The sequence below is a fragment of the Scyliorhinus torazame genome, chromosome 15 (genome assembly GCF_047496885.1).
Source record: "Scyliorhinus torazame isolate Kashiwa2021f chromosome 15, sScyTor2.1, whole genome shotgun sequence".
Classification (NCBI taxonomy): Eukaryota; Metazoa; Chordata; class Chondrichthyes; order Carcharhiniformes; family Scyliorhinidae; genus Scyliorhinus; species Scyliorhinus torazame.
This window is the reverse complement of record NC_092721.1, coordinates 10789344-10810638: the sequence shown is the minus strand read 5'-3', so window position 1 is coordinate 10810638 and position 21295 is coordinate 10789344. Positions and strand designations below refer to the sequence as shown.

The following is a 21295-nucleotide window of genomic DNA, read 5'->3' as shown; positions in this document are numbered from 1 at the left end:
GAATGTGCAAACTCCACACGGACAGTGACCCGGGGCCGGGATCGAACCCGGGTCCTCAGCGCCGCAGTCACAGTGCTAACCACTGCGCCACCGTGTCACCCAAGTTGATGATAGTTCATATAAATATGGTTAAGGATTTTCTGTGACTGGTTATGAAATATTTGGCATGTATCAAATGTACTTAATCATATTTACTGGGATCATGGTTAATGAACAAGCCCAATTTTGACCTTGCGACTCACTGAATTGAATAGCCTAAGTTGGCCATCACTGCTCTGAATCTTAATGTGTGGAGCTGTGGCTCAGTTGGGAACACCTTCACTTGAAGGTTGTGGGTTCCAAGTCTGACTTGAGCACAATAAGTTTGGCTGACACTCTTGGTGCAGTACTTGGGGGACTGCTGCACTGTCAGGTGTGGTGTCTTTCAGCTGAGAGATTAAACTGAAGTCCTGTCTGACCTCTCGGAATGAAGTAAAAGATCGTACGATGCTATTTCGGAGAAGAACCGGAGAGTGCTCCCTGGGGTTATGGCGCATATTTATTCTTCAGTCAACGTCTCAAGAACAGAATCCCTGGTCAATAACACATTACTGTTTGTACTAGTTTGCTCACATTGGCTGCCAGATTTCCTGCATTACGCCACTAATTCAAAAGAACTTCACTGGTTGTGAAACATCCTGAAGTTGAGAAAGATGCTTTGGAAATCTGAAACTTTCTGTCTTGATTTGAACAGCAATTGTCACTATAAGGTTGTTTTAGGCTATCTGTTAAAGATGTGTTCATGATATTTTTTAACAAATAGAGTTGAATACAGGAAAGAGTTGGATGATGGCCAGTCACACAATCCAGGAATTTAGTGTCATGTAGAAAGGAGCAAAGTGAGTGCATTTTGTACAAGTGGTCCAAAGCTCATGAATACAACAAAATTTGTATTTATAGGTCACCTTCGACGCAGTAAAACATTTCAAAGCACTTCAAGTACATTAGCCATCACAATTTGTCACCAGGTCTCAGTGGGGATCTAAGGGCAGGTGGTCGGTAGTGAGTCAGTCAAAGAGGTCGGTTTTAAGCCTTAGGGGGAGAGTAAATTAGAGAGGCAGGGAGGGAATTCTAGAGTTTAGGCCCAAGGCTGCAGAGGACACGGCCACCTACGATGGAACAAATAAAATGGGGGACGTGCAAGACACCAGAATCGGAGGGTTGTAGGGTTGGAGGAGATCACAGCTAGGAAAGGCATAGGGAGATTTGAACGCGAGGGTAAAGATTTAGAATTAACGCATTACTGGATTCCAGGTCAGTGGTGACTCTCAGCAGGCAAAATGATGATGGGTGAGTAGTTTGGTGGAAGTTAGGATACAGGCAGCAGCTAAGTTTTCAATTAACTCAAGTCTGTGGATGATGCAAGATGGGAGGCAATGGGATCGATAAGTCTGCAGGTAACTAATGCATGGATGCAGGTCTCAGCAGCGCGTGCATTGAGCCAGAATGGAGATGAAATGAAATGAAAATGAAAATCGCTTATTGTCACAAGTAGGCTTCAAATGAAGTTACTGTGAAAAGCCCCTAGTCGCCACATTCCGGCGCCTGTTCGGGGAGGCTGTTACGGGAATCGAACCGTGCTGCTGGCCTGCCTTGGTCTGCTTTCAAAGCCAGCGATTTAGCCCTGTGCTAAACAGCCCCTGATAGAGCAATATTACTGCCAGCGCGATGGGGTGTGTGCAAAGCACAGCCAAAGTTGCTGTGAAGGTGCACTCAAAGTGGACTGAATTGCCTAGAATTGGGAGCACCCAGCCACTGCAGAACCATTTCTCTTTAATTGTGAATGGAAAAAGACCAGCATTCACACTTTGGTCATCTGTGGGATGGACTTTCCAGGAAAGAGGAAAACTACACATAAGTTAAGAAGATTTAAAAAAACAACATATCAGTTTACTTCTGTACAATATGTGCATGAACCATGGTGTAATGTATACATTGAAAATTGGTCAGAATATGAATTGAGTTTCTTTTGATGGATGTGGTCTTTCTTTCCCAGTATCATTGAGTACATTGTCTCTACAATCTGGCATCAGAGATTGTCCCTGTTGTATTCAAGTGATTCACTGTCCCAGGTGTGCTGTTGTCCTGTCCGGTCTTAACTCCACTTGAAATTGACACACTGACGGGCTGCCTGATCATCTTGAGGACGATGTTCCTGTAGCCCTTGCAGGCAAAGAAATAGATGAAAGGGTCCAGGCAGCAATTGAAGTTCATCACGGTAACAGTCACATGGAGAGCTATTTGAAACTCCAGTTGATCCGGGCAGGGTATTTCGTAACGCAGCTTTTTGATCATGTATTGCACAATGACCACATGGTACGGTGTGAAACATATGAAGAACACGAAGAGTACAAGCAGGATTACGTTGTTGGCTTTTCTGTTTCTTCCTGACCTTTCAGTCAAGGGGTTCTCTCTTGCGGATCTGAAGAGTTTGGAACTGACTTTAGAATAGCAAAACAGCATGATACCCACAGGCAAGATGTAACCGATTATACAAGCACCAAGCAGAATTTGTGGAAGGTTTTGAATAGACTCAAAATTTGGATATTCCATACATGTCAAGAAATTGTCTTTAGTCGTTTTAGACATTTGCATAAACAGCAGTGGCAATGTCTGGCAGAGAATAATGATCCACACAACAATGCAGACCTTTTTGACGTTGTGGACTTTTCTGAACTTCGAATAGCGAAACGGATATATTACAGCAAGCAACCGGTCCAAACTTAAGCAGGTCATGAAACTTACGCTGGCATATATGTTGCTGTAACAAATTACTGCAGTAATTCTACACATTGGTTCACCAAATGGCCAGTTAAATCCTCGTGCGTAGTATACTATTCGTGCGGGTAAAACGGCCGCAAAGAAAATGTCTGAGATCACCAGATTCATGGAGTAAAGTGTAGTTGAATTGATTTTTTTCTGCTTCTTCCTGATGGCAAATATGGCTAGGCCATTCCCAAAGACACCAACTAAGGATATGATGGAGTAGACCAGAGGTAGAACAATTCTGGCTGTTTGGTGATGGGCGTACAGATTACATTGTGTAATGTCTGAAGAATTGTTGGGAAGAGTTGTGGAATTAGTCATGTTCAGGTGCACTTCCATTGGCTCTACGGAAACTGGAATTCCTGCAGCTATGTTAAAGAAGCAAAACCTTGTTTTTGTTCAGGATTTATCACAGATGTACCAATAACACAAAGTCAGCTGTGGAAACAGTTCGATTAAACAAGACAAAAGCAGCAAGTTGTTGTCATCTGGAACATCCTCTCTGAAACAGCAGTGGAAAGAAATTCAATAGTAACTTGCAAAAAGGAATTGGATAAATATAATAAATGCTATTCTTTCATGGGCTGTGGGCATTGTTGGCAAGACTCCTAATTGCCCTTGAACTAAGTGGCTTGTGAAGCCATTTCAGAGGTCAGTTAAAAACTATGAGTTTGAAGTCACATGTAGGCCAGACTAGGTAATGATGGCAAATTTCCCTCCCGAAGGGACATCAGTGAACCTGATGGCTTTTTACAACAATCAACGATAGTTGTCAAGGACACCTTTGCTGAGACTTAATTTTCAATTCCAGATTTATTAATTGAACTTATATTCCACCAGCTGCTGGGTGCTTATCCAGTGAAATTACCACTGCCCCACTGTCTCCCTCTATGGCGGGCACATTTTACAGGGGTACAGGGAAAGAGCAAGGGGTGCAGCATTAATTGGACAGCTCTTTCAAAGTGCCGCCACAGGGCTGATGGATGTGAAGTGCGAATTTACAATTGATAAATGTCTGGCTCCCTCCGTGCAGTGAACTTGTACTTAGAACTTCAAAAACATTCTAATTTTGTGGCGGACTTGGGTAATTTAAGTACAAGATGATTTTTACTATGTGACTGCACAATTGTGTTTTATCTTGCTTTTAAGGAAGACTTTTGTACATTTGTAGAGGCACCAGAGAGGAAGGATTTAAGTTACTTGAAGACTGGAGAAGGATGGGTTCTTGTCCTCAGAGCACAGAAGGTTAAGTGGAGATGTAATAGCGGTGTTCAAAATTATGAGGTGTTTTGACAGAATAAGTAAGGCGAAACTATTTCCACTGACATGAGGGTCAGTAGCCAGAGGACGCATTCAAGATAATTGGCAAAAGAGAAAGGGGGAAGTGAGAATGTTTTTAAATCTAATGAATTGTTATGATCTGCGCCGTGCTACCTGTAAGGGCGGCGGAAGCAGATTCGATAGAAACTTTCATTGGGGAATTGGATAAATACTTGAAAGGAAAAAAGTTACAGGATTGGGAAGATGGCATTTCCAATGCAGCACTCTTTCAGTAATGCACTGGATTTTATTCTTAAGTCTCAAATCGGACTTGAATTCACAACCTTGTAACTCAGAGTGTTGGATATTATGTGAAGTCAGCATTAAACTTGGCATTGATACTTGGCCTGGATTTTTGATGTGAACTACACCTGTTTACACGTGAGTGGCTCTTTGTTTGAGGTAAAGAGGATTGCCAACAACCCTTTAACAATATTACAGGCAGAATCACCAGTCAGGTGGGAAGAAAATCAAAATTATGTTCAAAAGTTACTTACTGTTTTCAACGAAGGCTTGCATATATTATACCTACAAAAAGGAAACACATTTAATATTTGTACTTTCATTGACCGAGGTATTTTCCCGTGATACTGACGATCCACAGGAATTCTGGTGATAAACCTTTTTTAGTAATTAATCAAATCATTTTCAATTGAACTCCAAACTACAAAAAAATGTCAATAAAGTAAAGCTTTTATTTTTATTGATGTGACGATTTTATGATTGGCAGTGAAATCATTAAAAACCTTTAGCCTGCTAACCAAATGCTTCTCAATCCAGCTTTTAGCCACGTATTCAAATACCGTATTACGTGATTTGAAGTCACATTTCATCGATAACCGTCCTGTGAGCCACGTTGGGCCTCTTCACTACAATAGCAATGCAATATAAATGCAAATGGATTCATACAAAGAAATTTAACTGCTGGTTTATTTATTTTGCACTAGTCGTTTGCCTAATGAGGTCGATAAGGTATTGACTGCTAATCTTTACCAGCAATAAACTGGTTTTAAGCTAGCTTGGCTAATGTAACAATGGAGACTTCATATCGAGAAAGATTGAGTAAAATATGTATTTGATTCAATGCTCTACAAGCTGCACTGGACTCCTGCCACCTCGTTGCCATGGAACTCAGCCCTGGTCCTTGACAATTAGCACAAGCAGTGTCAAATCATCTTGCAACTGTGCTGTTTTAATCTATGATGTAATTTTATGCTGTTTCATGTATCTATTGAAGACCTGAATTTATGGGTGGTGAAATTCTCATTTTTAAATGAGTATTTAAAACTGGGGCTTAATATTTATGCTTAAACAGCTATCTTTTACCTATACTAGTTGTATTCAAAATACCTGGCTTCTACACAGACATGGAGAAAATGTTTTCATTTGTGAGTGGCCCTAAGTGTAAGGTAGTCACTGATAAATCCATTCAAGAATTCAGGAGAACCACCTTTACCCGAGCATGTTGAAAATTTGGAACTCGTTTCCATGACACCAAATTAGGCCGGTTTTCGTCAGAATTTAGGAGGTTAGGGGGTGATCAAGATATTAACAGGGAAAGTCAGGGTAGATAAACTATTTCCACAGGGTTGGAGATTCTAAAGCCAGGGGGCGTAGTCTACAAATGATCGCGAGACCATTCAGGAGAGATGTTAGGAAGCACTTCTTCATGCAAAGGGTGGTAGAGTTTTGGAACTCTCTCCCATAAACAGCAATTGAAGCTGGGACAGGTGTTCATTTTAAATCTGAGATAAATAGATTTTTGTTTAGCAAAGATATTGAGGGATATGGGCCAGAGGCAGGTGTAAAGAGTTAGGCCACAGATCAGCCATGATTTCATTAAATAGCTGGACAAGCTTGAAGGGACTGAATGGCCTCTTCCCTTCTTCCTTTGTTCATATGGAGAAACAAAGGCAAATAGCAAGGATACATTTGGGGAAATGAGGTAAACAGTTGAGGGCAAAAGGAATTTAAGATTCTGATGATTAAATTGGAAGAAGAGGGATGGGAGGAGTTGTGTGGAGCATAAACACCGTGGAGACCTGCTGGGTCAAATTACCTATTTCAGAACTATACATTGTGCATATTTCTTCAAATGGCGAATAGGCTGACGAATATCTGGCCGCAAAATCTTTAAAACTAATGCACAGTCAAAGCCACATGACATGACAGCAATTGAAGCTGGGACAGGTGTTCATTTTAAATCACATCGAAAGGGCAAGTGGATATCCTGTGTTCCTTTGAGGCCGAGCCATCATGAAGCTCTGTGGCTACTCATACGCTGTGTCCTGAAGCTAGTGTGTTACCTCAGAGCTGGAGAAGGAGGAGCCTGGAGCTAGAGGGCGAGGAATCACTGAGTCCAGCTGAAGCACGAGGGGACAGACCTGTGAGACCTAGAGTGGGGAGATGGAACAGTTGGGTTGGGATTGAGAAGGAAAGAACAAACTTGCTGCAGGAGTTCAGGTGCCCCAAGGAATGGAATAGATTGGTTGTCAAGAGTAACAAAGCATTTGATAAAATCTGATATTTATGTCAGTTGACGTTGCGTGACCAAGAGTGTCACAAATTAATTTGTGGGTTTGTGTATCTTATCTCGATGACATGTGCATTGGAGTATTTGATCCATACCAGTTTCTGTAGGTTTGAAATTAAGATACTCAAAACAGTTCTCTCTGTGTTATTGTGGGGAGAATGTCATGTTGATCATGGTTAAGTGGATTGGCCATGCTTATTTGCCCCATCGTGCCCAAAAGATTAGCTGGGGTCACGGGGATAGGGCAGAGACGTGGGCCGAGGGAAGGGTGCTCTTTCGGAGGGTCGGTGCAGAATTAGTGGTCTCCTTCTGCACTGTAGGGATTCTACATTCTGGAAAAATGTAAATCATCTTGTCATTATCGAGTTGCTTTTTGTGGAAACTTTAAAGTTTGCACAAATTGACTGCCGTGGTTCCCACATTACAATATGTTCCTATGTACTGGGGCTGGTTTAGCACAGGGCTAAATCGCTGGCTTTGAAAGCAGACCAAGGCAGGCCAGCAGCACGGTTCAATTCCCGTACCAGCCTCCCCGAACAGACGCCGGAATGTGGCGACTAGGGGCTTTTCACAGTAACTTCATTTGAAGCCCACTTGTGACAATAAGCAATTTTCATTTCATTTCCTGTTGGATGTAAAGGCATTGAAGTGTCTGGTCAGCCACGTATTGAACAGCAGAGTGGGCCCGACAAACTGAATCGCCTACTCCTGTTCATAACAGTGATTATACTTAACAGAAAATATATTGTGTTGCTTTAAAGTGTTTTAGGATGTGCTGAGGTTGTAAAAGGAGCGATATAAACGCATTTCCGTCTTCCTTTTGGGCAGAATATTTTTCAGATCTGAAAGTGTTTTCTGCATGATGATTGGTGAACAGTAACCAATGGAAAATACTGAATAAGAAAGAGAAAAAGGACAAGACATGTGACCAATAAAATAAGAAAAAGGACAAAAGTTCAAAAATAATAATTGGCGAATGCTCATGATCGGTGTCTCGTTGCTACTTTCATTGCTGACAAATTTTCATCCTATATATTTGTGAAGATGTGCCATTCTGACATTTAATTCAAAACCTGCACAAAACATAATGTCTGTGAAAGATTTGCAACAACATATATGTTTGCTCTTTCTTCCTTTTCGGTTTTTGTCTTTAACTCATATCTGTGCAAAAACCTCCAAGGTCTCTGCACTCCTCTAATTCTGGGCTGTTGCGAATGTCTGATGTGCATAGTTCTGCTAGTGGTGGCTCTGCCTTCAGCTGCCTGGGCACGAAGGATTTCCTTCCCTGAACATCTACTTCACTCTCCTCCTTCGAAGACACTCCTTAAAACCTACTCTTCTTGGCCGAACGTTTGGTCACTTTACATGGGGTTCGGTGTCAAATGGAAGAAAATGAGAGGAAAAACCCTTGCTCGGCTTCGAGTACTTTCTGAAGTCAATAGAGCGTCACACAAATCCTTCAGTGGGTGTGTAATTGGTCACCTTCATCACTGCTCTACCTCTCCAGGTTCAAGCTCAATTCCCCCTTCTCCGAACCACGTCTCCCGTGCTTCTCTCTCAAATTTGCCATACAATCACCCATTCTCCAAGGCGATTCAATAACGTCCTGTCCATCCTTCTAAATACCTCTTTCCACATCCTACCTCACCAAGTGCATGCTCAATTTGATACTTTTGCCCTTTTTCTGAGAATAAGAATATTCTTCTGGTTCCTTTGCCAACATGTGCATTACTTTTCTTATGCACCCAGTTTACTATTTCCCTGCATCACAAACCAGCACCTCTAGAAGCCTGACTTCTCTTGCTGCAGTTTCCGTATTTTGGCACCACGCTCTGTATAAATTTATTTGCTAATCCTAATTCAATGCACTCTCCAGGAACAGTACCTCATCATTCCATTAGGCACTTTGCCGTCTTTTTCGGGTCTCAAAATCAAATTCAACATCTCTCCATTTCTCCCATTTTCTCAGACAACAAGTGCTGGGAATGGCTGCATTGTTGCCATTTTCACTTGCTCTGGTTCTATCATTCATTCCTTTATTCCCTCCATTACCACCTCTTTATGCCTTGCACTGTCATCATTTATGTCATTTAATCACTTTCCAACTCAGACCTTTGGTCCTGCCTCCCAGCCCAGCCCTTTCTTCTGGCTTTCTGCCTACTTAACTGTTCAATCTCTACAGTCTTCCAGTTCTAATGAGAGGTTATTATTCTGAAGCTTTAGCTGTCTGATCTTCTTAAATTCTCTGATTATTTTTTATGTTTATTGCCCATCCCTAATTGCCCTTGAGAAGGTGGTGGTGAGCTGCCTTCTTGAGCCGCTGCAGCCCATGTGGTGTAGGTAAACCCATAGTGCTGTTAGGGAGGGAGTTCCAGGATTTTGACCCAATGACAGTGATGGAACAACGATATATTTCTAAATCAGGATGGTGAGTGACTTGAAGGGGAACTTGCAGTGGTGGTTTTCCCATATGTCTGCTGCCTTGTCCTTCTAGATGGTAGTGGCCGTGGGTTTGGAAGATGCTGCCGAAGGTGCCTTGGTGAGTTCTTGCAGTGCATCTTGTAGATGGCACACGCTGCTACTACTGTGCGTTGGTGGTTTAGGGAGTGAATGTTTGTTGATGGGGTACCAATCAAACGGGCCGCTTTGTCCGGAATGATTTTGAGCTTCTTGAGTGTTGTAGGAGTTGCACTCATCCAGGCAAGTGGGAACTCCTGTGGACAGGCTTTGGGGAGTCAGGAGGTGAGTTACTGTATGAGATCCCAGCCTCTGACCTGCTCTTGTAGCCACAGTATTTATATGGCTGGTCCAGTTCAGTTTCCGTTAATGCTAAAAAAACACAGGTGTGGAGGATTCAGCCAAGGTAATAATGTTGAATGTCAAGGGAAGGTACATTGTTTGGATTCTCTCTTGTTGGAGATAATCATTGCCTGGCACTGAAGATTGTTGCGAATGCTTCAGGCTTGTCTTTTGCACTGATGTGCTGAGCTCCCTCATCATTGAGGATGGGGATATTTGTGGAGTTTCCTCCTCTTGCTACTTGTTTAATTTGCGACCACTATTTTTGACTGTATGTGGCAGGATTGCAGAGCTTAGAGCTAATCCATTAGTTGTGGGATCACTTAGCTCTGTCTTGCAAGCTCCTTTTGTTGTTTGGCGCGCAAATAATCCTGTTGCAGCTTCACCAAATTGACACCTCATTCTTAGGTATGCCTGGTGCTAATCATGGCATACCCTCTTCACTGAACCAGGGTTGATCCCCTGGCTTGATGGTAATGGTAGATTCGGGAATATGCCAGGCCATGAGGTTACAGATTGTGGTTGTATCGACTTCTGCTGATGGCCCAGAGTCCTTCACAGATGCCCAGCTTTGGGTTGCTCGATCTCTTTGTAGTTATACCCTTTAGCAAGGTGGTCGTGTCACACCAGATGATGGAGCTGAAGCTGAACTCTCCACAAGGACTGTGCGGTGGTCATTCATACCAATGCTGTCATGGAAAGATATCTCTGTGACAGGTAGATTAGTGAGAACAAGGTCAAGTAGGTTTTCCCTCTTGTTGGTTCCCTCACCAAATCCTGCAGACCCAGTCTAGCGGCCACGTCCTTTATGACTCGACCAGCTCGAGTCAGTAATCGTGCTATTGAGCCACGCTTGGTGATGGATATTGAAGTCACATTCTGTGCCCGTACCACCCTCAGTGCTTCCTCCAAAAGGTGTTCAACGTGGAGGAGTACTGATTCATCAGCTAAGATTGGATGGTAGGTGGTAATCAGTAGGAGAGTTTCCTTTATGGGGTTCAGAGTCAATGCTGAGAACTCCCAGGCAACACCCTCCTGACTGCATACCACTGCTGCGCAACCTTTGCCTTGCTTTGGGCTCCGGACATACCCAGGGATGGTGATGGTGGTGCCTGATACATTTTCTCTAAGGTATGATTCCATGAGTATGACTATGTCAGATTGCTTGATTAGTCTGTGGGACAGCTCTCCCAATTGTGGCACAAGACCCAGATTTTAGAAAGAACAGTTTTGCAGGGTGTTTCTGCTGCCCAAGTCAATGCTTGATCCATCCGGTTTCATTCCTTTTTGTAGACTTTGTAGAGGTTTTGATACAAATGAGTGGCTTGTAAAGCCATTGCAGAGTGCATTTTAAGTCAACCACATTAGTGTGGGTCAGGAGTCACATGTGGGCCAGACCAGGTAAGCACAGCAGATTTTCTCCCCTCCAGGACATTCGTAAACCAAATAGACTTTTACAACAATGGTCACCATTATCAAGACTAACTTTTCAATTCCAGATTTATTCACTGAATTTAAATTCCTCCAGCTGCCATGGTGGGATTTGAACCCATGGCCCCAGAGCATTAACCTGGGCCTCTGAATTACTAGTCATCACACTATGGCACAACCTCCCTTCTCCGGTCAGTGTCATCTTCCTCCTTTTAACGTTTCTCCATTGTGCCTCCAAGCTCCCACGTCCAAGGCTCATCTGCCCATCAGCAGCCGTAATACTTCCCCCATCTTTAAATTATTAAATTGCTCCCCAGTTAGTAAAATGCTCGCTCTTTCAGCTACATTCTCAAGAATCTTTGTAACTTGGGTTATTTGTCTTCATTCCAAAATCTATTGTTGCAAACAACTTGTCCATTTGTGCCATTTGCCTCCAAGGCTTTGTCATCAGCAGCTTTGATAACTTTCACTCGCTAATCTCCACTTTTCACTCCTTCCTCTGCACAGCATAGAACCTTGGTTAGACCGCACTCGGAGTACTGTGTATCATATTACCAAATCATATGAGGGTGCTGGAGAAGGTGCAAAATAAGACTTATCAAGGTAATATCCAGACCTTGCATTTATTAGGAACGACTGAATAGGCTGGGACTTTTTTCTCTTAAAAATGTTTTCAAAACACTTTTATTTTGAGCCTGTTAGTCAAATTGCACAATCACAAGGTGGTATACCCACACTCTAAAATGGCAGTCATGCTATATTACACTGGCTGTAAACCGGTACCTGTGATATCTTACTCATCCTGGCGTTCGAATCCCTCTTGCCTCTTTCTATCACTGTCACATCCTCCACATCTCTCCCCCTGCAGAATTGAACTCATGCACACCCTCGATTTCCGTTGCCCCGTCAGTAACTGTTGCTTCAGCTGCCTCAGTCCGTAGCTCTGGCATTTTTATTCGTTCATGGGGCGTGGGCGTCGCAGGATGTGCCTGCATTTGTTGCTCATCCCAGACCGGGTAAGGACGGCAGATTTCCTTCTCAAAAGGACATGAGTGAACCAGATGGGTTTTTACGACAATTGACAATGGTTTCATCGTCATCATTCCATCTATAAACCTCTCAGCACCTAAACCCCTCATTTCTTCTTCGAGACAGTCCTCAAAATCTACTCCCAGACCTGTCCTATTCATAGAGTCTTACAGAACAGAAAAGTCGCTTCGGCCCATCGAGTCTGCACCAGCAATAACTGCCCCAAATCTCGCGCAAAGCCCACTTGCCAGCATTTGCCCCATTTCGTTGAAAGTGATGAAATGAAAATCACTTATTGTCACAAGTAGGCTTCAAATGAAGTTACTGTGAAAAGCCCCTAGTCGCCACATTCCGGCGCCTGTTCGGGGAGGCTGGTACGGGAATTGAACCGTGCTGCGGGCCTGCCTCAGTCTGCTTTAAAAGCCAACGATTTAGCCCAGTGTGCTAAACCAGCCCCTAAAAAATAATCTTTATTGTCACAAGTAGGCTTACATTAACACTGCAATGAAGTTACTGTGAAAAGCCCATAGTCGCCACATTCCGGCGCCTGTTCGGGTACACAGAGGGAGAATTCAGAATTCTCAGCTGGTACGGGAATTGAACCCGCGCTGCTGGCCTTGTTCTGCATCACAAACCAGCTGTCTAGCCTACTGAGCTAAACCAGCCCTGATGGTGTTTCAAGTTCTCATCCAGGTGCTTTTTAAAGGTTGTGAGTTTTCCAGACTCCACTATCATCCCAGGCAGTGCTTCCCAGATTCTTGCCACCCTCTGAGTCATTTCTTTCTCTCAGATCCACATGGAATCTTCTGCCCCTCACCCTAAAACTATGACCCCTTGTGACTGACCCCTCAACCAAGGGGAACAGCTGCTTCCTATTTAATGTTTGCTTCTTTTGCTCAGTGAAAGTGTTTAATCTAATGACGTTCCTACGAAGGCCTTGAAAAATTTTATTACTTTAAAGGTGCTACACAAAAGTAGGTTATTGTTTGGAAAGAAATAGAAATAAAAAGCAGAGATGTTAAACCTGTACGGAATCTTTGTTAGACTGCACTTGGTGCACTGCGAGCAGTTCTGCTCTCCATAATACACGAAGGATGATGTGGAGATGTCGGCGTTGGACTGGGGTGGGCACAGTAAGAAGTCTTACAACACCAGGTTAAAGTCCAACCTAACCTGGTGTTGTGAGACATCTTACAAGAAGGATGTAGAGACTCTGAAAGACATGCAAGAACAATTTGCAAGGATGATACCAGGCCTGAGAGGATGCAACTGTCAAGCATCAGAGAAGTAGAGGTGGGGAGTTCTTCGCTCTATAAAAGAGAAGGCTGACACGTGCCCTAATAGAGATCTTTAAAATTCTGACAGGGTTTGATAGGGGGAGCCAAATCTAGTGGCCACAATTATAGGTCAACCATGAGTAAATTTATGAGGATTTCAGGCAAGATTTATTTCGAGAATCACAAATCCTTTATCCAGAGAGTGGTGCAAAGGTAGAACTTGTTACCACAGGGAGGGGTTGAGGCGAATAGTATCAACACTTTTAAGGGGAAACTGGATAGACACACAAGGGAGAAAGGAATAGAAGGAGGTGTTGATAGGGTGAGATAAAGAGGGGGTGGATGGAGGCTCATGTGGAACAAAACACCAGCATGGACCAGCTGGGCTGAAAGGTTCTTCCTAATTCTGTTAGACTCTGAAATCCTGGAAGACCTGCTGTGAATCTGAGGAGGGATGAGCGACTGGGAGGTGGGAATTTGAGGCAGTTGAATTCAGGAAGTGGGTATTTCAGATTGTTGGGGAAGAAGAGAGTATGTGAGTGAAATGGACAGGAAAGGAGGGAGGGGGAATGAGCTCACATGTCAGTTTTCTAAACTATATAAAATTGGCACTAACTCGTTCAAGCTGTTCCTCACTTACTAAACACCTGTTTGAAAAGAATAATATACTGCAAGAGAGAGTGCAAACATTTGGATAAGCAACTGATACTTTTAAGGGAAAGTTAAGCATATGAAAGAGAAAAGAATATTAGGGTGTGATGATAAGGTCAGATTAATTACGGCTGGAGAAAACAGGAGGATCTAACCATTGCCGCTTGACATTCAATGGCATTACCATCGCTGAATCCCCCACTACCAACATCCTGGGGGTTACCAATGATTAGAAACTGAACTGGACTAGCCATATTAATACCGTGGCTATCAGGGCAGGTCAAAGGCTAGGAATCCTGCGGAGAGTAACTCACCTCCTGACCCCCAAAGCCTGTCCACCATCTACAAGGCACAAATCAGGAGTGTGAGGAATACTTTCCACTTGCCTGGATGAGCGCAGCTCCAACAACACTCAAGAAGCTCAACACCATCCAGGACAAAGCAGCCCGCTTGTCTGCCCCTCTTCCACCAACATTCAAACCCTCCACCACCGACGAACAGCGGCAGCCGTGTGTACCATCTACAAGATGCACTGCAGGTGCGGCACGGTGGCACAGTGGTTAGCACTGCTGCCTCACAGAGCCAGCGACCCGGGTTTGATTCCTACCTCAGGTGACTGTGTGAAGTTGCACGTTCTCCCCGTGTCTATGTGGGTTTCCATCGGGTGCTGTGGTTTCCTCCCACAGTCCAAAGATGTGCAATTTAGGTGGATTGGCCATGCTAAATTGCCCCTTAGGGTGTGGTTAAAGGAATAGGACAGGGGATTGGGCCTGGATAGGTTTTTTTTTCGAAGGGTCGGTGTAGACCCGATGGGCTGAATGGCCTCCTTCTGCACTGTAGGGATTCTATGATAACTCACCAAGGTTCCTGAGACAACACCTTCCAAACCCACGATCACTACCAAATCGAAGGACAAGAGCAGCAGATACCTGGAAACCCCACCACCTGGAGGTTCCTCTCCAAGTTACTCACTATCCTGACTTGGAAATATATCGATGTTCCTGACTGTCGCTAGGGCAACACCCTAACAGCACAATGGGTGTACCTACACCTCGAGGACTGCAGCGGTTCAAGAAGGCAACTCATCACCACCTTCTGAAGGGCAACTAGGGATGGGCAATAAATGCTGGGCCTAACCAGCGGCACCCACATCCCGGAAATGAATTTTTTTAAAAAATTATAATTTGAAGGGCATTAACACAAACGTAAAAGAATCACCCAAATTGGTGCTGTAAGTATTATGTAATGCATCTACCAGATGCACTGCAACGGCCCACCAATCCAACAGCACTGTCCAAACTTGTGACCTCTACTGCCTAGAATGACAAAGGCAACAGGTGCATGAGAACAACACCCACAAGTTCCCCTCCAAACCAGACACTGTTCCTTCAATGTCGCTGGGGCAAATTCCTGGAACTCCCTCCCTAACAGCACAGTGGGTGTACCGACACCACATGGACTGCAGCGGTTCAAGAAGGCAGCTCACCATCACTTTCACAAGAGCAATTGGTATGGGCACCAGTTCCCACTTTCCATCCATATCCTTTGATCCTTTTAGCGCAAGAGCTATATGTAACTCCTTGAGAGCACATAATGTTTTGGCCTCAACTGGTTTCTGTGGTAGAGAATTCCACAGCCTCACCACTCTCTGGGTGAAGAAATTTCTCCTTATCACAGTCCTAAATGGTTTACCCTCTATCCTTAGACTGTGACCCCTGATTCGAGACTCCCCACCTTAGGGGCACACCCTTCCTGCGTCCACCCTGTCTAGTCCTGTTAGAATTGTATAGGCTTCAATGAGATCCCCCCCCCCTCATTCTTCTGAACTCCAGCGAATATCATTCTAACCCACTCAATCTCTTGCCATATGTCAGTCCTGCCACCCCAGGAATCAGTCTGGCGAACCTACGCTGCACGTTATTAGTGATAAATGGGTGGGGCAGCACGATGGCGCAGTGGTTAGCACTGCTGCCTCACGGCGCCGAGGTCCCAGGTTCGATCCCAGCTCTGGGTCACTGGTCGTGTGGAGTTTGCACATTCTCCCCATGATTGCGAGGGTTTTGCCCCCACAACCCAAAGATATGCTGGCTAGGTGGATTGGCCACGCCAAATTGTCCCTTAATTGGAAAAAAAATTAATTGGGTACTCTAAATTAAAAAAGAAAATTAGTGATTATGCTAATTCACTTTGTGTCAGCTCAAGGCATCCAAATAATTCGGTCCATGCCCTCTTAAAAAAAAAACCTAATGTGCTAATTCATTACTCATTTTACCAATGCGGGGGTAACTCATTTTCATGTGCAGGAGATACAAGTACAACGCAATTTAGACTATTCATTTTACGTTCTCTGCAACTTTACCACTTGCCAATTTAATTCTGCTAAAGACAAGTGTTCCACTTCTTGGAAGGATGCAGCACTACCTGAACGAGCCCAACATTAATTAATGTGTAACCACAAATGTGAGCCTGATCGCATAATTATTTCTCACTTGTTCTCCCCTATTTTTAGCCTTCTAAACTCTATTTTCTTAACCTCCATTCAACTTTATTTGTCAGAAATTAAAACTTTTAATAGCTTTTGTTTTTTCTCATTTTTGAAAAAAAAAAGTTTCACAAACAGAGCTGAAACGATCCAAGTGCAAAGTGTAAATCAGCACACTATCTAAACAGCAGCATCTGAGAATCATGCTCATGTGTAAAGCATTTAATGAAAACCCAGGGATAAACAAGTCAAAGTCTTGTTTTACATGGAGAATGGGACAGTCCGCTCTTTAAAATAACTTTTAAGCTGTATCAATTAAACCACACGTTAAACTTGATAAACTTTGAATAAGAGTCAATACTTACACACTGAACACCTTCAAATTCTGTCCCGAGGACCTATCCTCTGATCTTGTGATGAATTGTGGCAAATTTCAAATCGTTAGCACTGAAAGTACCTGCCTCGAATCAGAGAAAAGTAGTTTTGACGTGTTGGCTTTTGAAAAAAACTATGAGCAAAATCTTTGAATAGCTTATCAGTTTCCTGTGGTTTAGATGCTGTTCCATGAGAGTGTGCAACCTTTTGTCCATCAATTTCTGAGAAGTGAAACTTAAAACGATTCTTACTCACAGAGTGTGCACTGCGGTACAAAATTCCTGCCAATTATAGACACACAATGGCTCAGAATTTGGAGAAGTGTGACATCTCATGCACACTCAGTTGGTTAGATTATTTTCTTCAAACTTCAGCTTGAATATTCACCCCCCCCCCCTCTACGAGGTTTGAGGATTGGAAAAGAAAACAGAGAATGATTCCAAAGGAAATAGGATTAATTAAGGATTAATTAAGGACAAATCAGTAGAGAACGAGAAATAGAGGGCAGGAAAACAAAATATTGGATGAAGGCGAAGAGGACAAAGAACGCACAGGAAATAAATAAAACCTTTTAGAAATTTGAGAAATCGCTAAGAAGAACTTTTTACGGGCAGGATTGAGACTCCACAATTCCCTTTCTATGAGGTTCGTTGGCATCGCGATAGCCACAAATGTGCCAGTCAAGGGCTACTTACGCTGTTAAATACCAGCCCTAACTTCCTCTGCCATGTTTATAGGCAACTAATATAAATGTAGCAATCTCATGAAACTCACGAGGCGGTTGAGGGTGAGTTGCTGTTTTCCCGAGAGGAGCAGAGCAAATAATCCAGCCTTGTGCGGTGATTCATGACTCACTGGGAATCCCTTCATCAGTACACATGGCTGGAGAATTTACACATTCGTCACTGTGAGCACCGCTAAACTCACTGGCAGCACATCCTGGGACACGGTGTTCAACATAACCGGATCACCATTCCACATTCACAGGACGGATTGTGAGAAAACCTGACCCGGTGTGAAAGTACAAAAAGGAGCAAGTGTATTGTCACACAAGTCGCCTGCTGTTTGCTTACAGGTTTCAGTCAGACTGGTTGGCCTGAATCATGTGATAACAAAGCCACACAAAAAATGCTGTCCATGCAGCAGGAGTCATTTCAAAAGGGATAGAATTGAAAAGCAGAACTTGGAAGTTGAACATGTCCAGAACCTTGGCGTGCTGTGCACTGTTCTAGTCTGCATATTTCGAAAAGCATAAAGAGGCGCGAGAGAAGGTGTGTAAAAAACATTGCAGAACTGAGAGGTGAGAACTAACATGAAAGATTGAACAGGCTGGGGCTCTGACAAGAATTGAGTAATGGCCTGATAGAGATCTTTAAAAAGATGACAGTGTTCAATAGGATATGATGTGGAGATGCCGGCGTTGGACTGGGGTGAGCACAGTACGAAGTCTTACAACACCAGGTTAAAGTCCAACAGGTTTGTTTCGATATCACTAGCTTTCGTGTGACATGATGTCACTAGGTGAATCACCTGCTAATGCTCGCATTCCAAGCATTGTTTGGCATCTTTGAATTTGTCTATATATGTGTTTCTGGAACATACCTCTTCATTCACCTGAGGAAGGAGCAGCGCTCCGAAAGCTAGTGACATCGAAACAAACCTGTTGGACTTTAACCTGGTGTTGTAAGACTTCGTACTGTGCTTCAATAGGATAGACATAGATAGAGAAGGTGTTGGAAGAGTTCAAAACTAGGGGACATAAATCTGATAATCACGAATAAACACATAAAGGAATTCAGGAATAGCTGTCTTTTGGGGTGATTAGAATGTGGAACTTGCTACCAAAAGGGGTATTTTTAAATGTAATTTAATTACAAAAAGAACAGTAACATACACAACACTCTCAATCATCTACAGTTTGTACGGTTTTTCCCATTTTACCCCTACCCTACCCCCTCCCCACGTCGAACAATTCCTCAAACATTCTCACGAACAACCCCTGCTGTACCTCAAAGCCCTCCTCCGACCCCCTCAACTCAAATTTGATCTTTTCCAATCAAAAGTATAGTATAGATGCGTTTAAGAGGAGCTAGGTACGTAGATGAGGGAGAAAAGAATGGAAAGTTATGGTGATAGGTTGGAAAGAGGCCTCTTATGGACACTTTGGGCTGGCATTTCTTTTTAAATTTAGAGTACCCAATTTTTTTCCAGTTAGGGGGCAATTTAGCGTGGCCAATCCACCTACCCTGCACATCTTTGGGTTGTGGGGATGAGACTCACGCAGACACGGAGAGAATGTGCAAACCCCACACGGACAGTGACCCAGGGCCGGGATTTAACCTGGGTCCTCGGCGCCGTGAGGCAGCAGTGCTAATCGCTGCGCCACCCTGCCGCCCCTCTTTTGTGTGGTATTTAATCTCGCATCTGTCTTGCGGAAAAAGGTAGAATTCATTACTAAGGAGGCAACAGCAGGACATTTAGAAAATCATGATACTGGCAAGCAGAGTCAACATGGTTTTGTGGAAAGGAATTTTTGTTTGAGTAATTTATTAGTGCTCTTTGAGAAAGTAACAAGCAAGTTAGATAAAGGGGAAACCTTGGACTTCCAAAAGATGCTACGTAAAAGATTAGTACATGAAAAAAGAGCTCATGGTGCAGGAGGTAATATATTCGCATGGGTAGAAGATTGATTGGTTAACAGGAAGGCGAGATTAGGGATAAATGGATCATTTTTGGGTTAGCAAGCTGTAGCTAGTGGAGTGCGTCGGGATCAGTGTTGGGGCCTCAACTATTTACAATCTGTATCAATGACTAGGATGAAGGGACTGGGGTATGGTAGCTAAATTTGCCGATGAGACTAAGGAAGTAAGTTGTCAAGAGGATGTGAAGAGTCTAATAAGTAGTATAGATAGGTTAAATGGGGATGGCAGGTGAACTATAATGCAGGAATATGTGTAATTGTCCACTTTGACAGAAAGGTTAGCAATACAGTATTGTCTTTAAATGGAGGGAGACTAAGAACTCTGCAGTACAAAGGGATCTGGATGCCGTGGCACATGAATCACAAAATGTTAGTATGCAGCTACAGCAAGTGATTAGAAAGGCGTTTATTGCTAGGAAATTGAGTATAAAAGTAGGGAAGTATGGCAGTAGTTGTACAGGGCATTGATGAGACCACATCCAGAGTTCAGTGTAAAGTTTTGGTCTCCTTCAGAAACACCATTATTGCATTAGAAACAAGGTTCACTCCACTGATTCCCAGGATGAAGAGGTTATTATATAAACAAAGATTGAGCATGTCAGGCCTACACCATTTAAGTATAGGATAATGAGAGATGATCTTGATGAAACGTATAATTTCCTGAGGGGACTTGACGGTGGGTGCCAAAATGCGTTCACCCTTTGGGAGAGATTCGAACTCGGGGACACAGTTTAAAAATTAGGGATCCAGCATTTAAGATGGAGATGGGGGGAACTGATTTTTCTCAGAGAGTCATTAGTCTCGAATTCTCTTCCACAGAGAGCAGTGGACCAAAAACAGAAAGAGGTCATGTCAAAATATTTGCCAGGAGTCAATGCCATGGTCTAATTCTTGAATTGTTCTTTAGCTTTCATTCGGTCAAGTCTATGGTTTTATGATTGTGACTACAATCCTTTGCCCCCGTTCAAAAGTGATTACGGGTTTCATTAACTCTTCCATGACCTCGCCCCACCCCATATCTGTGACCTTCTTTAACCTTTTTCTAAATAAATTTAGAGTATCCAATTATTTCCTTTTCTAATTAAGGGACAATTTAGCGTGGCCAATCCACTTACTCGGCACATCTTTGGGTTGTGGGGGTGAAACCGAAGCAGACATGGGGAGAATGTGCAAACTCCACACGGACAGTGACCCGGGGCCGGGATCGAACCTGGGTCCTCAGCGCCTTAGACAGCAGTGCTAACCACTGCGCTACCGTGCTACCCCGACCTTCTTTAACCTAAAAATGCTCCAAGACCTCTGCCTCTCTTTGATTTTGACTTCTTGAGTATCCGCAATTTTAGCCACTTTACCATTGGTGGCCATACCTTCAACTGCCTAGGACCTGAACTCTGAAATGCCTACCCTGAATCTCTCCACATCTCTATTTTGTCCTTCCTCCTTTAAGACTCTCCTGAAAGCGTACCACTTTGGCCAAGCTTCGTCCCACCTGTCCTAATACCTCATCCGATAATCATCCCTGTGAAGCTCCAGGGACCTTTGAACTACATTGAAGGCACTACATAAATGCCAGTTGTTGTTCACACCTGCACAACAGCAGTTTACTACTGAGAAAAATAAATTCTGAGATTTGACAAAAAGAAGATGGATGTGGATCCAACTTGCATGGGCAAGAACACACTTGAGAGTTGTTTGCCGGAGAGAGTTCTTGGAGGTGTAAGTGGACAAGTCACTGAAGGAGACAGCACAATATTTCCAGGCTTTGGAAACTTATCTTCAAAAGGATGCTAAGACAAATATTCTTAGTCCATTAAAGTCAAAACATAATGGTAGAAGTGACACTTTTGGAGCATTTTGGAAGCACCTTGAGACCATTTAGTTAAAGGCGCTAC

At 43.4% G+C, this 21295-nt stretch overlaps 2 protein-coding genes across 7 annotated transcripts in view; one reads left to right on the top strand and one right to left on the bottom strand.

The window, feature by feature from the left end:
* ubac2 (UBA domain containing 2) overlaps positions 1 to 21295 on the top strand; it is a 353572-nt gene that overhangs the window by 152660 nt on the left and 179617 nt on the right. The gene's annotated exons all lie outside the window — the stretch shown is intronic.
* Positions 917 to 16886, bottom strand: LOC140391517 (G-protein coupled receptor 183-like). 2 transcript variants are annotated; one of them, XM_072476069.1, is made up of 3 exons: positions 16693 to 16886; positions 4623 to 4653; positions 917 to 3173 (listed from the first exon to the last, which is right to left on the bottom strand). In XM_072476069.1, the coding sequence occupies exons 2-3, from the start codon at positions 4642 to 4644 to the stop codon at positions 2056 to 2058; spliced, it is 1140 nt and encodes a 379-aa protein (XP_072332170.1). In that variant the 5' UTR covers positions 4645 to 4653; positions 16693 to 16886; the 3' UTR covers positions 917 to 2055. The 2 variants fall into 2 exon arrangements, with proteins under 2 accessions (XP_072332170.1, XP_072332171.1); XM_072476070.1 differs by having other exon boundaries at positions 917 to 3307; positions 16693 to 16885.